The 15,697-nt window shown below is 44.1% G+C and overlaps 1 protein-coding gene across 6 annotated transcripts in view; it reads right to left on the minus strand.

Moving 5' to 3' along the window:
• The window catches only part of LOC140194927 (upstream-binding protein 1-like), a 107,618-nt gene extending 93,244 nt beyond the window's left edge, over window positions 1-14,374 (minus strand). For 2 of the 6 annotated variants that reach the window (XM_072252342.1, XM_072252381.1), the window contains exons 1-2: window positions 13,765-14,374; window positions 1,957-2,108 (exon numbers count right to left, since the gene is read on the minus strand). In XM_072252342.1, coding sequence (XP_072108443.1) covers window positions 1,957-2,108; window positions 13,765-13,877 — 265 coding nt within the window. In that variant the 5' untranslated portion in view covers window positions 13,878-14,374. The remainder of the gene's footprint in view (window positions 1-1,956; window positions 2,109-13,764) is intronic. The other 4 variants (XM_072252361.1, XM_072252352.1, XM_072252372.1 and 1 more) reach the window with 3 other exon arrangements.
• Between the last annotated feature and the right edge of the window lie 1,323 nt (window positions 14,375-15,697).

The raw sequence follows: 15,697 nt of genomic DNA on the forward strand, positions 1-15,697 counted from the left end.
GCACTGATGCTTTCTTTTTGCTGGTGGAGGGGGGGATTGTCACTCTGCTGCTGCGTGGGAATGGGGAGCTGGGGGGGGGGGGAGGCTTCAGGCTTCTAACATTTAACTGTCATTCATCCTTTGGGACACACCTCTGTTTTCATGAATGCTTGTGAAGAAAAAAAATTCAGGATGTATATTGCATACCTTTCTCTGACATTAAATGTACCTTTGAAACCTACTACCCCATGACCCTCGCAACTAATACATCATTCTTTGCAACTGCCGCCACCTCCAAAGGGATCTTACCACTAAATACATCTTTACCTCCTCCCCAATCTCCACTTTCTGTCGAGATTGCTCCCTCTATGATTTCCTTGTCGATTCATCCCTCTCCACTGATCTCCCTCCCAGCACTTAACCTTGCAAGCAGCAGAAGTACTACACCTACCCATTCACCTCCATTCAGGATGCCAAATAACACTTCCAGGTGAGGCAACACTTCACCTGTGAATCTGCTGGGCTCATCTATTCTGTCCAGTGCCCTCGATGCAGTCTCCATTGTAAATTGGTGGATCGTTTCGTCGAGCACCTCACCACCATCTGCCAAAAGCAGAATTTCCCAATGGCCCAATATTTTAATTGTTTCACATTCCTGTTCCAACTTGCCAGTCCACAGCCTCCTCATGTCACGATCAGGCCACCCTCAGAGTGGAGTAGCAACATCTTATATTCTGCCTGGGTAGCCACCAACCTGATGGCTTGAATATTGAGTTCTCCTTCCAGTAAAAAAAAATACCCTCCCCCCCTTCTATTCCCCACTCTAGCCCTTTACCTCTTCTCATCTACCTATCACCACCTCCTTCCTTTTTCCTATGGTCCACTCGCCTCTCCTATCAGATTCTTTCATTCTCCAGCCTTGATCTTTTCCACCCGCCTGGCTTCACTCATCACCTTCCAGCTAGTCCCAGGGTTTGAGGTCCATGGAGGCAGAAGGCATTAAGTTTCACCCACCACCCCACCCCCACCCCAGGTCAGCATATCTGAAGGTCAAAGTCCCGTGATCAGCGAGCTCTGGAGTCGACACCCGAACACCAAAGTCAGTCAGTCCAGAGGTTGAGGGCTTAAAGCTGAAGTGCCTGTGTGTGGGCATGTTCAGAAGTCAGAGGCCTGATGTCCATGAGTCTGGGGCCAAGAGCTGGAGATCATAGTCAATGAGGCTGCCTGTCATGGTGCTGCAGGTGTGTCTAAGTAAGTGGGAAGGTGGGAAAGAGGGCTGTTTTGCTATTGTTACCTGTGCATCCTTAGGCTGTGCTGGTTGTTAACACACAAGCAGGGTATTACACTGTACATCATAAATAAACCTGAATCCAAAATTGAAACTGGGTAACAGCCTCTTGCATTATCATCTGAACAGAAAGAGCAGTCAAGCAGGTCCTCCACCCTAATATATCTACAATGTTAATTGCCCACTGATGAATGTGGAATAAAGGACTTTTTGGCAAAATCTTTAGAGTAGCCTTTACCAAATAGTGACAGTAGATATTCTCTGAAACATGAGCAAAGTTGATACAAGTTTAACAACTTGCCTAATCAGATGAAGTTTTCAATGCAGTCATGTCTCACTAACATGAAGGAGCTTTGTATCAAATTAACAGGGATTAACACTACAGTATTATTTGTATCTCAAAGGTTCAAATCTCACATTTGGAAATAGCAAAATATCAATTTCATCAAAAGGCAGAATGCTTTCAGGTTTTCATTTGTAGAATAAGTTTAGTATTCCTCCTGAATGTACAGATCTTCAAGTTCACAATGCAAGAAAACATGATCAGCACCTACATTGCCATAGCCCCCAGCAGTTTGCATGCCACCACCCTATCAACTAACTCACCCATTGATGGTTTTGTAAATCACATTAAAAAGCATATAACAAATAACAATGTGGAGCAAAGCTCTTCAAAATGTGTAACATACCTTGATTCAAATAGGTGAGTGTTTCATCGTGTAGCTTAACAGCAGGCGATGTGGCTGCGTAGAGCACGTACTGGAATGGTGGATGTTTACTTTCATCCTCTGGAGGAAGGTTAGAATCTTCTTGTTTGAAAATGGGCAGGGCCAAGACGTCACTGCAAAATAAGAAACTCAATCAATTCATCATTTTCAAGGGAAAACTAAAAGATACCACTCAACAGAATAGACACCAAAATCACAACTGAATGTTACAAAGAATCTTCCTCCATCATAGTTTCACCTACATGTTGTTTACAATATATATAAGTGACTTACACGAGGGAATTAAATGCAGCATCTCCAAGTTTGCGGATGACACAAAGCTGGGCGGCAGTGTTAGCTGTGAGGTGGATGCTAAGAGGATGCAGGGTGACTTGGATAGGTTAGGTGAGTGGGCAAATTCATGGCAGATGCAATTTAATGTGAATAAATGTAAGGTTATCCATTTTGGTGGCAAGAACAGGAAAACAGATTATTATCTAAATGGTGGCTGATTAGGAAAAGAGGAGGCGCAACGAGACCTGGGTGTCATTATACACCAGTCATTGAAAGTGGGCATGCAGGTACAGCAGGCGGTGAAAAAGGCGAATGGTATGCTGACATTCATAGCAAGAGGATTCGAGTACAGGAGCAGGGAGGTACTACTGCAGTTGTACAAGGCCTTGGTGAGACCACACCTGGAGTATTGTGTGCAGTTTTGGTCCCCTAATCTGAGGAAAGACATTCTTGCCATAGAGGGAGTACAAAGAAGGTTCACCAGATTGATTCCTGGGATGGCAGGACTTTCATATGATGAAAGACTGGATCGACTAGGCTTATACTCTCTGGAATTTAGAAGACTAAGGGGGGATCTTATTGAAACGTATAACATTCTAAAGGGATTGGACAGGCTAGATGCAGGAAGATTGTTCCCGATGTTGGGGAAGTCCAGAATGAGGGGTCACAGTTTGAGGATAAAGGGGAAGTCTTTTAGGACCAAGATTAGGAAAAACTTCTTCACACAGAGAGTGGTGAATCCGTGGAATTCTCTGCCATAGGAAACAGTTGAGGCCAGTTCATTGGCTATATATAAGAGGGAGTTAGATATGTCCCTTGTGGCTAAAGGGATCAGGGGGATATGGAGGGAAGGCAGGTACAGGGTTCTGAGTTGGATGATCAGCCATGATCATACTGAATGGTGCTTTGCTCCACCATGTCTGTACATCATCATCATCATCATCATCATCATCATCATCATCAGGTGCCATGCCCAGTTTGAGCTTTGACTGCCATGGCCCACACACTCCTGTTTCACGTCAAGTGGATCAATTCATTGGTATTCATTTCCAGTTCTCTGGCTGCTGTCTCCATCATTTGTCTTCCTCTTGCTTTCTTCCCTTCAATCTTTCCCATAATTACCGTGCATTCTAACTCCTCTTTCCAAATCACATGTCCAATGAAGTTACGTTGCCTTTTCATGATCTCTTTTTGTGTTTGCTCTGTTCATGACATCCTCGTTAAATAATCGTTTCGTCCATGATATTCTTTGCATCCTCCTCAAAAACCACATCTCTGCTGCTTCAATTCGTTTCCTCATGTTACTAGATATTGTCCAACATTCTGAGCCATATAACATAACTGGATAAACGTAACATTTTAGTACTCTGAGACGGGTTGTCATGCCTAGTTTAGTATTGGTCAGTATACTCCTCATTCTCATAAAGGTGTTTTTTGCCATCCCTATTCTTCTTTTGATGTCCAAATCGCATCTGCCATCTGATGTCACCGAGCTTCCTAAGTAGCAAAAGTTCTGTACTTGTTTTATGTCATCCTCATTTATTCTCAGCCCGCAGATAGGATTCCCCTTCTTTTTGGATATCACCATAGATTGTCTTTTTGTAATTGATAGATAGACCCATTTTTGCACTTTCTTCAACAATTATATTAAGTTTTGTAGTTCTTCCTCCGTACTTGCAATTAACACAGTGTCACCTATCACATTCCAGCTAGCCTCCTTCCCCTCCCATACCTTTTTATTCTGGAGTCTTCTCCCTACCTTTCCAGTGCTGAAGGGCCTCAGCCCAAAACATCGACCGTTTATTCAATTCCATAGATGCTATCCAACGTGCTGAGTTCCTCCAGCATGTTGTGTGTATCACTCCAGATCTCTATTTCTTTTCAGAAGCATATAGTCATGCACTTTGCTCGAAGGAATAAAAGTATAGACTACTTTCTAAACGGGGAGATTTTTTAATCCAGGATGCAAAGGGACTTGAGAGTCCTCGTGCAAGATTCCCTAAAGGTTAACTTACAGGTCAAGTCAATGGTAAGTAGGGCAAGTGTAATGTTAGCATTCATTTCAAGACGACCAGAATATAAGAGCAAGGATGTAATGCTGAGGCTTTACAAGGCATTGACCAGACCACATCGAGTATTGTGAGCAGTTTTGGGCCCCTTATCAAGGATGTGCGGCCATTGGAGAGGGTTCAGAGGAGGTTCATGAAAACCATTCCTGGAATGAAAGGGTTATCATACAAGGAACATTTCATGGCTCTGGGCTTGTACTCACTGGAAATTATAAGAACGAGGGAGAATCTCATTGAAACCAATCAAATGTTGAAAGGCCTAAACAGAGTTGGTGTGGAGAGGCTGTTTCCTATGGTGAGTGAGTCTAAGACCAGAAGGCACTGCCTTAGAATAGAGGGATGTCCATTTTAGAACAGAGGTGAGGAGGAACTTCTTTAGCCAGAGGGTGGTGAATCTGTGGAATTCACTGCCAAAGGCCAGGTCATTGGATGTATTTAAGGTGAAGACTGACAGGTGCTTAATTAGTCAGAGTGTGAAAGGTTACAGGGAACGGGGAGGAGAATGGAGTTGAGAAGGAAAAATGGAACAGCCATTGGGGGAGCAGACTAGATGGACCAATTGACCCAATGCTGCTCCCATGTCTTGTGGTCTTTTACATTCTAGAACTGCACCTCATGCAAGTGTAATTGTCAACATGGACATTGTGAGCTGATGGGCCTGTTGCGGTGTTCTACGACTCATTCTTGCTACTAAAGTGCATCACTTTACATTTCTCAACATTTTCATCTTCCACCTATTCCACCATAGGGGGCAATGATTCCCACTTGTCACTACACCTTCAAGTAGTGAAAAGTAACGTAGTGGTAGCGTAATGCTTTACAGCACTAGCTCCAAGATCCAACATTCCAAGAGGGCCTATGGGGTAAGGTTAGTAAACTGCAGGCGTGCTACGTTGGTGCTGGAAGCATGGTGACCCTTGCAGGCTGCCCCCAGCACAATTACAGAATGCAAACTAGCGTGGCTGACGCAAACAACTGTGTGTTTTGATGTGTTAGTGATAAATAAAGCTATCTTTTAAAGTTATCTTTAAGTGTTGTAACGGCACCCTCTATAAGTAGGAGTCATCTACATTAAGAAAAGCAATGGTTCTTGTAATTCTTTTGAACTCCAACTACACTTCCTTACAGTCCCAGAAGAAGTTTCAGATTGAAAAGCAAAAACACTAACAATGCCGGAAGCCTGATCCAAAAAAAAAAATCAGATGGAAATACTCAGCCGATTTGTTTCTTTGGAATGTGCTGAAAGATCAGCCTAAAGCACCAACCATTTTTATCTTTGTTGAGCCTGTATTTCCACAATTTTCTGCTTTAACAACCTGTGTCCTATATATTTGTAAAGCGGGGGTTCCTAAGCTTTTTTATACCACGGAGTGATACCATTAAGCAAGTGGTCCATGGATCCCAGGTTGGGAACCTCCGCTCTGCAGCTTTACTGACTCTTACCTTTTGCCAACTGGAGCAACAAGGACACTCATACAAAATTTTAACTCCCATCAAGTTACAACACCTCAATTCATGTAGAAATTAATACTGCATCACTACAATAAATACCATCACCCAAGTAATATTAGCAACAAACATGGAGCAAGTTATTCCACTATTACACAGTCATGTAGTACTACGCAAAAGCCATATTCTTCTCTTCAATGTAAAGCACAAAGGCTATCAAAGATAAGGGACAGAGCAGAATGGGGCTGATAGAGATTTATAAATCATGATGGTTGAATGGCAGACTTGCTAAACTGAATGGCCTAATTCTGTTTCTATGTCTAATCTGCTCCAGCACGAACATGAGGAATTTTATGTTTTGACTGTCTCACCGAAAACTTATTTCAACTAAATGCTGAAGAATAAAGAAGCAAAAACACAAACATTCATTCCAAGTGATAAGGAAATTGGTATCATAATAAACCGCTGTTAACGTGCGTGTACGTTATCCAACTAAGGTTGGTTTCAGTAAACGAAGAAAATGAAATATTGTCAAAACTGGGTTGCATTGTAGAGTTGTGGTTAGGATAACACTACTACAACACCAGAGATCAGCCTTCAAGGTTTAATTCCTACCGCTGTCTGCAAGGAGCTTGTACATTCTCCCCATAACATTTCCCCATGCTCCAGTTTTCCTCCCAAATTCCAGACAGAAGAATTAGGGCAAGTGAGTTGTGGATATGCTATGTTGGTGCCGAAGGCATGGCGATACTTGTAGGTTGCCCCAGTACATAATCGGACTGCACTGGTCATTGACACAAATGATGCATTTCACTGTATGTTTCGATGGGCATGTGACGAATAAAGCTAACCTTTCATCATCTTAGATCGCTCAAATACCATAGTCAACTTTAACCTTGGAAATCTCTCTGCATTTGTTCATACTCCCTTGGGCTGAGGCAAACTGCCTCAAACTGCAAAATTGTTAACGTTATCATTATTCAACTATTGGAAATAATTAGGAAGATGTGTAGCTCGGGTGGTTGATGGTGGGGTTGAGTTTCTTCTCCAAGCTTGGCAATTTATTTGCAAATGTTTCATCACCATGCAAGGAGACATCGCCAATGCGCATGACTGTGGTGTGTCTTCTGAATGCCTGGCCTTTATATCCTTTTCAATCAGCTGAATGGTCATCATTTCAGACACAACTGTGATGCAAGGAGGAAATCTCGCTGATGTGGCTATGTGGCGAACTTTGTGCACCGTGGTCTAGGATCGGCTCAATCAACAGGATTGAGGTATACATGTTTGTTTACAGAATTGTTTGCGGAAAACCACGCTTCTAGGAATTATCTTGTATGTCACGTATTCGCTTGCGCCATGACTTTCACTGGTGCCAGTGGAATTTGTGCCCCACTGTTGCTCTTTCACAGTCCCTTGGGATTGAGGATGCTGTTACGCTGGTTGTTTGTCACAAAGCAGCTGGTGAAGTCAACACAGTGCCCACAAGCTCTGCAACAGATAGGAGAGAAGGTGCAGGCAAAAAAGTAGTTTTAAAGTTCTTCTGTTTTTGTGTTGTCCCAAACAACAAACTGAACATTCTCAGTCTTTTTCCAAATGCTTTAAAATTACTGTATATTTTTCCCTTTATAAGAGACCCTGATCTTAGACTGAATTAAATCACTTTCAACATTGATAAGATTTTAATCAATGTTCATGGCTCGCTCGTCGCTAAATCAATTAATAGAAACATAGAAAATAGGTGCAGGAGTAGGCCATTCGGCCCTTCGAGCCTGCACCGCCATTTATTATGATCATGGCTGATCATCCAACTCAGAACCCCGCCCCAGCCTTCCCCCCATACCCCCTGATCCCCATAGCCACAAGAGCCATATCTAACTCCCTCTTAAATATAGCCAATGAACTGGCCTCAATTGTTTCCTGTGACAGAGAATTCCACAGATTCACCACTCTGTGTGTGAAGAAGTTTTTCCTAATCTCGGTCCTAAAAGGCTTCCCCTTTATCCTCAAACTGTGACCCCTCGTTCTGGACTTCCCCAATATCGGGAACAATCTTCCTGCATCTAGCCTGTCCAACCTCTTTAGGATTTTATACGTTTCAATCAGATCCCCCCTCAATCTTCTAAATTCCAATGAGTACAAGCCCAGTTCATCCAGTCTTTCTTCATATGAAAGTCCTGCCATCCCAGGAATCAATCTGGTGAACCTTCTTTGTACTCTATGGCAAGGATGTCTTTCCTCAGATTAGGGGACCAAAACTGCACACAATACTCCAGATGTGGTCTCACCAAGGCCTTGTACAACTGCAGTAGTACCTCCCTGCTCCTGTACTCGAATCCTCTCGCTATAAATGCCAGCATACCATTCGCCTTTTTCACCGCCTGCTGTACCTGCATGCCCACTTTCAATGACTGGTGTATAATGACACCCAGGTCTCGTTGCACCTCCCCTTTTCCTAATCAGCCACCATTCAGATAATAATCTGTTTTCCTATTTTTGCCACCAAAGTGGATAACTTCACATTTATCCACATTAAGTTGCATCTGCCATGAATTTGCACACTCACCCAACCTATCCAAGTCACCCTGCATCCTCTTAGCATCCTCCTCACAGCTAACACTGCCGCCCAGCTTCGTATCATCCGCAAACTTGGAGATGCTGCATTTAATTCCCTCATCCAAGTCATTAATATATATTGTAAACAAATAGGGTCCCAGCACTGAGCCTTGCGGTACCCCACTAGTCACTGCCTGCCATTCTGAAAAGGTCCCGTTTATTCCCACTCTTTGCTTCCTGTCTGCTAACCAATTCTCCATCCACATCAACACCTTACCCCCAATACTGTGTGCTTTAAGTTTGCACACTAATCTCCTGTGTGGGACCCTGTCAAAAGCCTTTTGAAAATCCAAATATACCACATCCACTGGTTCTCCCTATCCACTCTACTAGTTACATCCTCAAAAAATTCTATGAGATTCGTCAGACATGACTTTCCTTTCATAAATCCATGCTGACTTTGTCCGATGATTTCACCGCTTTCCAAATGTGCTGTTATCACATCTTTGATAACTGACTCCAGCAGTTTCTCCACCACCGACGTTAGGCTAACCGGTCTATAATTCCCCGGTTTCTCTCTCCCTCCTTTTTTAAAAAGTGGGGTTACATTAGCCACCCTCCAATCCTCAGGAACTAGTCCAGAATCTAACGAGTTTTGAAAAATTATCACTAATGCATCCACTATTTCTTGGGCTACTTCCTTAAGCACTCTGGGATGCAGACCATCTGGCCCTGGGGATTTATCTGCCTTTAATCCCTTCAATTTACCTAACACCACTTCCCTACTAACAAGTATTTCGCTCAGTTCCTCCATCTCACTGGACCCTCTGTCCCCTACTATTTCTGGAAGATTATTTATGTCCTCCTTAGTGAAGACAGAACCAAAGTAATTATTCAATTGGTCTGCCATGTCCTTGCTCCCCATAATCAATTCACCTGTTTCTGTCTGTAGGGGACCTACATTTGCCTTTACCAGTCTTTTCCTTTTTACATATCTATAAAAGCTTTTACAGTCAGTTTTTATGTTCCCTGCCAGTTTTCTCTCATAATCTTTTTTCCCCTTCCTAATTAAGCCCTTTGCTCTCCTCTGCTGAACTCTGAATTTCTCCCAGTCCTCAGGTGAGCCACTTTTTCTGGCTAATTTGTATGCTTCTTCTTTGGAATTGATACTATCCCTAATTTCTCGTCAGCCACGGGTGCACTACCTGCCTTGATTTATTCTTTTGCCAAACTGAGATGAACAATTGTTGTAGTTCATCCATGCAATCTTTAAATGCTTGCCATTGCATATCCACCGTCAATCCTTTAAGTGTCATTTGCCAGTCTATCTTAGCTAATTCACGTCTCATACCTTCAAAGTTACCCCTCTTTAAGTTCAGAACCTTTGTTTCTGAATTAACTATGTCACTCTCCATCTTAATGAAGAATTCCACCATATTATGGTCACTCTTACCCAAGGGGCCTCTCACGACAAGATTGCTAATTAACCCTTCCTCATTGCTCAAAACCCAGTCTAGAATAGCCTGCTCTCTAGTTGGTTCCTCGACATGTTGGTTCAAAAAACCATCCCACATACATTCCAAGAAATCCTCTTCCTCAGCACCTTTACCAATTTAGTTCACCCAATCTACATGTAGATTGAAGTCACCCATTATAACTGTTGTTCCTTTATTGCACACATTTCTAATTTCCTGTTTAATACCATCTCCAACCTCACTACTACTGTTAGGTGGCCTGTACACAACTCCCACCAGCGTCTTCTGCCCCTTAGTGTTACGCAGCTCTACCCATATCGATTCCACATCTTCCCGGCTTATGTCTTTCCTTTCTATTGCGTTAATCTCATCTTTAACCAGCAACGCCACCCCACCTCCTTTTCTTTCATGTCTATCCCTCCTGAATATTGAATATCCCTGAATGTTAAGCTCCCATCCTTGGTCACCCTGGAGCCATGTCTCTGTGATCCCAACTATATCATAATCATTAATAACAATCTGCACATTAATCCTGAGCATGAGCTCTAAAAAAAACCTGGAGTGTCATTAGCACCTCAGCCGACAGATCTAGATACCAGAATGGAGGCCTTTCAGCCCACTGACTCTGCACTGATCATCAACCACACATTTATACCAATTCCATTTCATTCTCCAGTTACTTTACTCCCTCGACTAATTCACATCCATACATAACGGGCATATCAAGAGGCCAATTCACTTACAGGTGCCAATGTCTTCAGGATGCAAGAAGAAACTGTTGCAAGTACACGCAAACTCCACAAGACAGTAAGAGATCAGAAAAATGGAAAATCCTACAAAAAGTAGTGAATACAGACCAGTCCACCAAAGGTAAACCCTCCCCACCAATGGGCATGTCTACATGAAATGCTGTCGCAGGAAAGCAGCATCTATCACCAGAGAACGCCCATCAAGGCTATGCTCTTGTTTCACTGCTGCCATCAGGAAGACGGTACAGGATCCTCAGGACTCTCACCACCAGGTTCAGGAACAGCCATTACCCCTCAACCATCAGACTCTTGAGCCAAGGGGATTAACTTCACTCGCCCCATCACTGAACTGTTGCCACAACCTATGAACTCACTTTCAATGACTCTTCATCTCATGTTGTTGATGTATTGCTTATTTAACAACTTTCTTTTTGCTACTGTAATGCACAGTATGTTGTCTTTTACTCCGGTTGAATGCCCAGTTGGTGCCATCTTTCATTGATTCTGTTGTGGTTATTATTCTATTGAGTATGCTTGCAAAAAAATGAATTACAGGGCTGTACATTGTACTTCAATAATAAGTTTACTTTGAACTTTGAAATAATTCCAGGTTGTTGGAGCTGAGAAGTAACACAGCAAGCTACATTTGTGTTGTACTACTTATACACTTGTGTTGCCCCCACTATTTAGTATGACCAGCTCAGACATCCCCATGATTATTGAATTAACCCTCTTATCTTACCTGCACTGGGTAATGTTGTGTCTTTACCATAGCTGTGTGGGGAGCCCATTAAGGAATTCTGCATCTCATTGATTCTCATTTCAACGGCACTCCACACGTCCTGCCCCGTCCCCAACCCTTCACTTTGTCACACTTGCCTTCCCAACTCAGTTCCCAGGTTCATAGTGACATTCGGGGAGCACAATAGCTTAGCGGTTAACGTAACGCATCTACAACACCAGCAACCCAGGTTTAATTCCACAGCAGTCCGGAAGAATCCCCAAGGCCGTGTGGGCTTCCGACAGAAGTTCCGCTTCCCTCCCACACCCCAAAGACATACAAGTTAATTGGTCACATGGATTAATTGGGCAAGACTGGTTGGTTGGGCCAGAAGGGTCTGTTACATCTCTAAACAATAATCACCATTGGGTGCTCATTACCATTCTGAAGCAGAGAGAGTTGAAGAAAGAGGAAGTGGCTTCCATCACATCCACCATGATAGAAAAATTGGTATGCATGAGGAAAATTAGAATATTATAAAAAGTAGACAACATTGTGGGCTAAAGTCTGTGCTGTAATGTTCTATGTACATCGGGTGGGGATAAAAGAGACAAGAGGATCCGGGCATTCCAGCAACACACGGGCAGGGTGCAGTCCTGAGCCCCACATCTTTCACTCAGCAGCTGTACTGATTAGCCTAGCTAGCCAACAAGGAACCAGTCCACACCGAGCTATTGAGCTACAGGAAAAGTGACAGCAGAGGAAAGGAATTTGTGCCAAATTCTCAGCAGGGCAGGAGCTGTGAACAAGGTGCCCACAATAGACGGCAGCATGCAGCCCAAGTAGACGTCTTCTTTAAGGTAGGTACCATATTGCAAGTTTGAACTAGAGGGCAGAAGACAAAATCAGCACTCGGCAGGATAGCACTATGCCAAGTTTCTGTGTACAATCATCTATCCATACACTGACAAGCACAATGCATAGTCTTCAAGACCATTCCATACAAAACCAGGAATCTGCAGCATCCACAGGCACTACAATGTCATGGTTGATGGACAATAACTGAACCCCTAAAAGAAATAACACTCATGTTATATCATAGGTTGAAAATACTTAGAAATATTGAATTATAACAAGACACAAGTAGAAGAAAAATACAGTTAATAATAATATCACACACAAGTCCTGAAGACCAAGTCCTGATGAAGGGTCTCAGCTCAAAACATCGACCCTTTATTCATTTTCATAAATGCTGCCTGACCTGCTGAGTATTGCTCTAGATTGCCGGCATCTGCAGAACCTCTTGTGCTTCTCATAACAGCATTCGGCTTCAAATTAATTTCCTTAAACACTACCTAACCTGCTAACCATTTTCAGCAACCAGCTTACAGCATAACAAATCACAAGTACTGGAAATCAGGTCAAACAACTGTGCAGATATAAAATTAACATTTCATGTCAAAGATTGCAGATATGTTGCAGCATTATAAAGCTCTAGTTAGGTGACATCTGCAGTATTGCACACAGTTCTGGTCATCCATTACAAGAAGGACGTTGAGGCTTTGGAGAGGGTGCAGAAGAGATTTGCCAGGATGTTGTCTGGATCAGAAAGCACGTGCAAGAGGTTGGACAAACTGAAGTTGTTTTCTTTGGAGCAGCAGGTGCTGAAGGGAGATCCAACAGAGATTTATAAAATTGAGAACCACAGATAGAGTAGACAGAGAGCATCTTTTTCCCCCAGAGTTGAAATGCTTAATAGAAAAGGGGTAAAGTAAGAGGGGTTAAGTTCAAAGATGCGAGGAGCAAGTTTTCCTCTTTACACACAGATACAGTGGTGAGTGCCTAAAATGTGCTGCCTGGGGTGGTGTTAGAGGCAGAAACATTAGGACAGGGGTTCTCAACCCAAGGACTACGGAACCCTTGCTTAATGGTATAAAAAAGATTGTGAACTCCTTGCATTAAGGATTTATTTTTAAGAGACGTTTAGACAGGCGCATGAGAGTGAAGAAAATGGAACGATGTGGACACTGTGTAGGCAGAAGGTATTAGTTTAGTCGGCCATTCGATTACTAATTTAATTGCTCGGGCACAACATTGTGGACGGGAAGGCCTGTCGTGTGCAGTACTGTTGTAAATCTGAGGAAGCGGTACTTGAAATGATAACCTCCTGCGTGTTTCAGCATTTCTGTGTTTGTTTACCCTAGTTTTGGGTTGATTTTGTAATACATTCGCAGGCCGGGTAATTCATCTGAAACCCCCCGTGTCAATTGAAGAGCAGGTACTTCCTGGAAGCCATCAACAACAAAATATATTTAGAACGAGAGTGGCGATGAAAGAGCAGTGCATCCTCATGGGGAGGGGGGGAAGAGGGACAGAGAAGAGAAAAAAAGCCGAAAAGGAGGGAAGCTTGCGGCGCCCTTACAGATCATTGCAAATGCGGAACAAAGAGCTCAGGCAACGGGCTCCACTCCGCTCACCTCATGCTGTAAGCCCCGGAGCCGAGCTCCTGGCCGATCCCCGACAAGCTGGAGTCGAAATCGTGCACAAGGCCGGACTCGATGGCTTCGTCCATCTTCAGCACCCAGGCCATGGTGAGTGAGGGCAGCCGAACCCGTCGCTACTGGAAGGGGGAAGCGGGTGTCGGCAGGAGACGCTGCCTGACCCCCCCGGTCCCCGGCTCCCGGCCCTTCACTGGAAAAGCGGGCCTGCCTTCGCACTCGCTCGCCTGCTTCCCCGGCTCGGCTCAGGCCACCATAGCGGCTCCTCACACACCCAGTCACGACTCCTTGGTGGGCGGTGCGGAGGGGGGAAGCGTGACGCCTTGCGATTCCCTGCCGGAGTAGAACTGCTCGCTCACGCACAGCCCGGGCTGGCGCCGTCGACGCCGCCGCCACCTCCTCCACCCCTCGGCGCTCTCACCGACTCGGGCACAAACATGGCGGCAGGCCGCTCGGCCCTCTCCCAGCCGACGGCCGCTCCTGCGTCACCTCGCACGCTGCGTCGGCGGCCACTCGGCCCCTCTCCTGACCACGGCTGCGTCGCCGCGCCTGAGGTTCTCTCAGCCGCATGGTTGCGTCACCAGCACGCGACCTTCTTTCTCTGCCAATTGGCTTACGTCACCGTGCACGCTGCGTCTCCAGCTCTTGTTATAACTGCGCATGACACAAAACCAGCTATCCACCCAGCACTATGATGCTACCACCATCTAACCAATCAACGGCTCCCTAGACTGTTGGGTTGCTCAGTGATTGGTCAATTGGTCTTATTGTCACATATGAAAACATCTTGCAGACTGTTCATATAAATCAGATGGAGAGAAGGAAAACTGGTAGAGATGTTGGCAGACATCCCACCCTGCAAAAACTCATTTCAGGGAGGTAGCACCACCATATCACTCCCCCCCCCATCGACCTCCAATGTAATCACCAGCAACTTTGATGTGTAATACTTTGTTTGGTGATTTTGTCTAATCTGTAAACCAAGTTGGGTAAATGCAGAAAATGTGACATTAAAATATGTACTTATATTATCATGTTTACTCCATTACAACTTCAAGCAACTCTACAGGGAGTTTGGCCTCATCACGTAGGACATCAATAGAGTAGCTCCTTCGCAGCTAGCCAGCTAGTTTAAATAACGTTAGCTATGCTAATGAATGAAATTTTTAAAAAATGAATGAATGACACCTATTAAACTCACCTCAACGTGTCTTTTACATTTTAACCCACCACGGCCAATAGAAAATATACTGTTCCAAACAGTGCAGCGAGCAACACTCATTATTTTTGAGGTCGGCTTTAAAGCCCGCCCACAGAGAAAACTGATTGGTCTACTTAGCACAAAGAGAGACCAATCAGGATGCTCCCTCTCGCTCTCAAAAAAGTTGATTTCTGGGATATTGTACATAATTTCCGGGCGTCAGGGAGCCGCTATCAATGTGCGGGAGACTCCCGGATCTTCCGGGAGAGGTGGGATGTCTATGTTGAGAAGTGATGAGGAAGACGCAAGTTGCGAACGGAAGATGGTGTTGGCTGATAAGGAGGAAGGGAAACAGAAAAAAAATTTGTCACTAGGCGAATTGAGGATCGTAGTAGTTTATTGCCTAGTGATGAAGGTAGTGGACAGGATGTAAATATAAGATGGAAGAGTTGAAGGGTTTGCTAAGTTTTGAGCGTGAACCTGTTTCTGATATCAATCCAATTAGATTAGCTCATGATTTGGGAAAAAGGCGTTAGGAGATATTGTGGGCACAAGACCTTTAGGAAATTGGGTGCTCTTGGTATTGTAAAGGCAGTAAGCAACGTGAGAAAGCTTTGGGGTTTGAAGTTGAGGGAGGAAGGAAAGTAACCCCAAGGAATTATATTGAACGATGAGGCTTTGGGGAATCACAAGAATGCCTCTTAGAAAATG

Source organism: Mobula birostris, chromosome 1 (genome assembly GCF_030028105.1).
Source record: "Mobula birostris isolate sMobBir1 chromosome 1, sMobBir1.hap1, whole genome shotgun sequence".
Classification (NCBI taxonomy): domain Eukaryota; kingdom Metazoa; phylum Chordata; class Chondrichthyes; order Myliobatiformes; family Myliobatidae; genus Mobula; species Mobula birostris.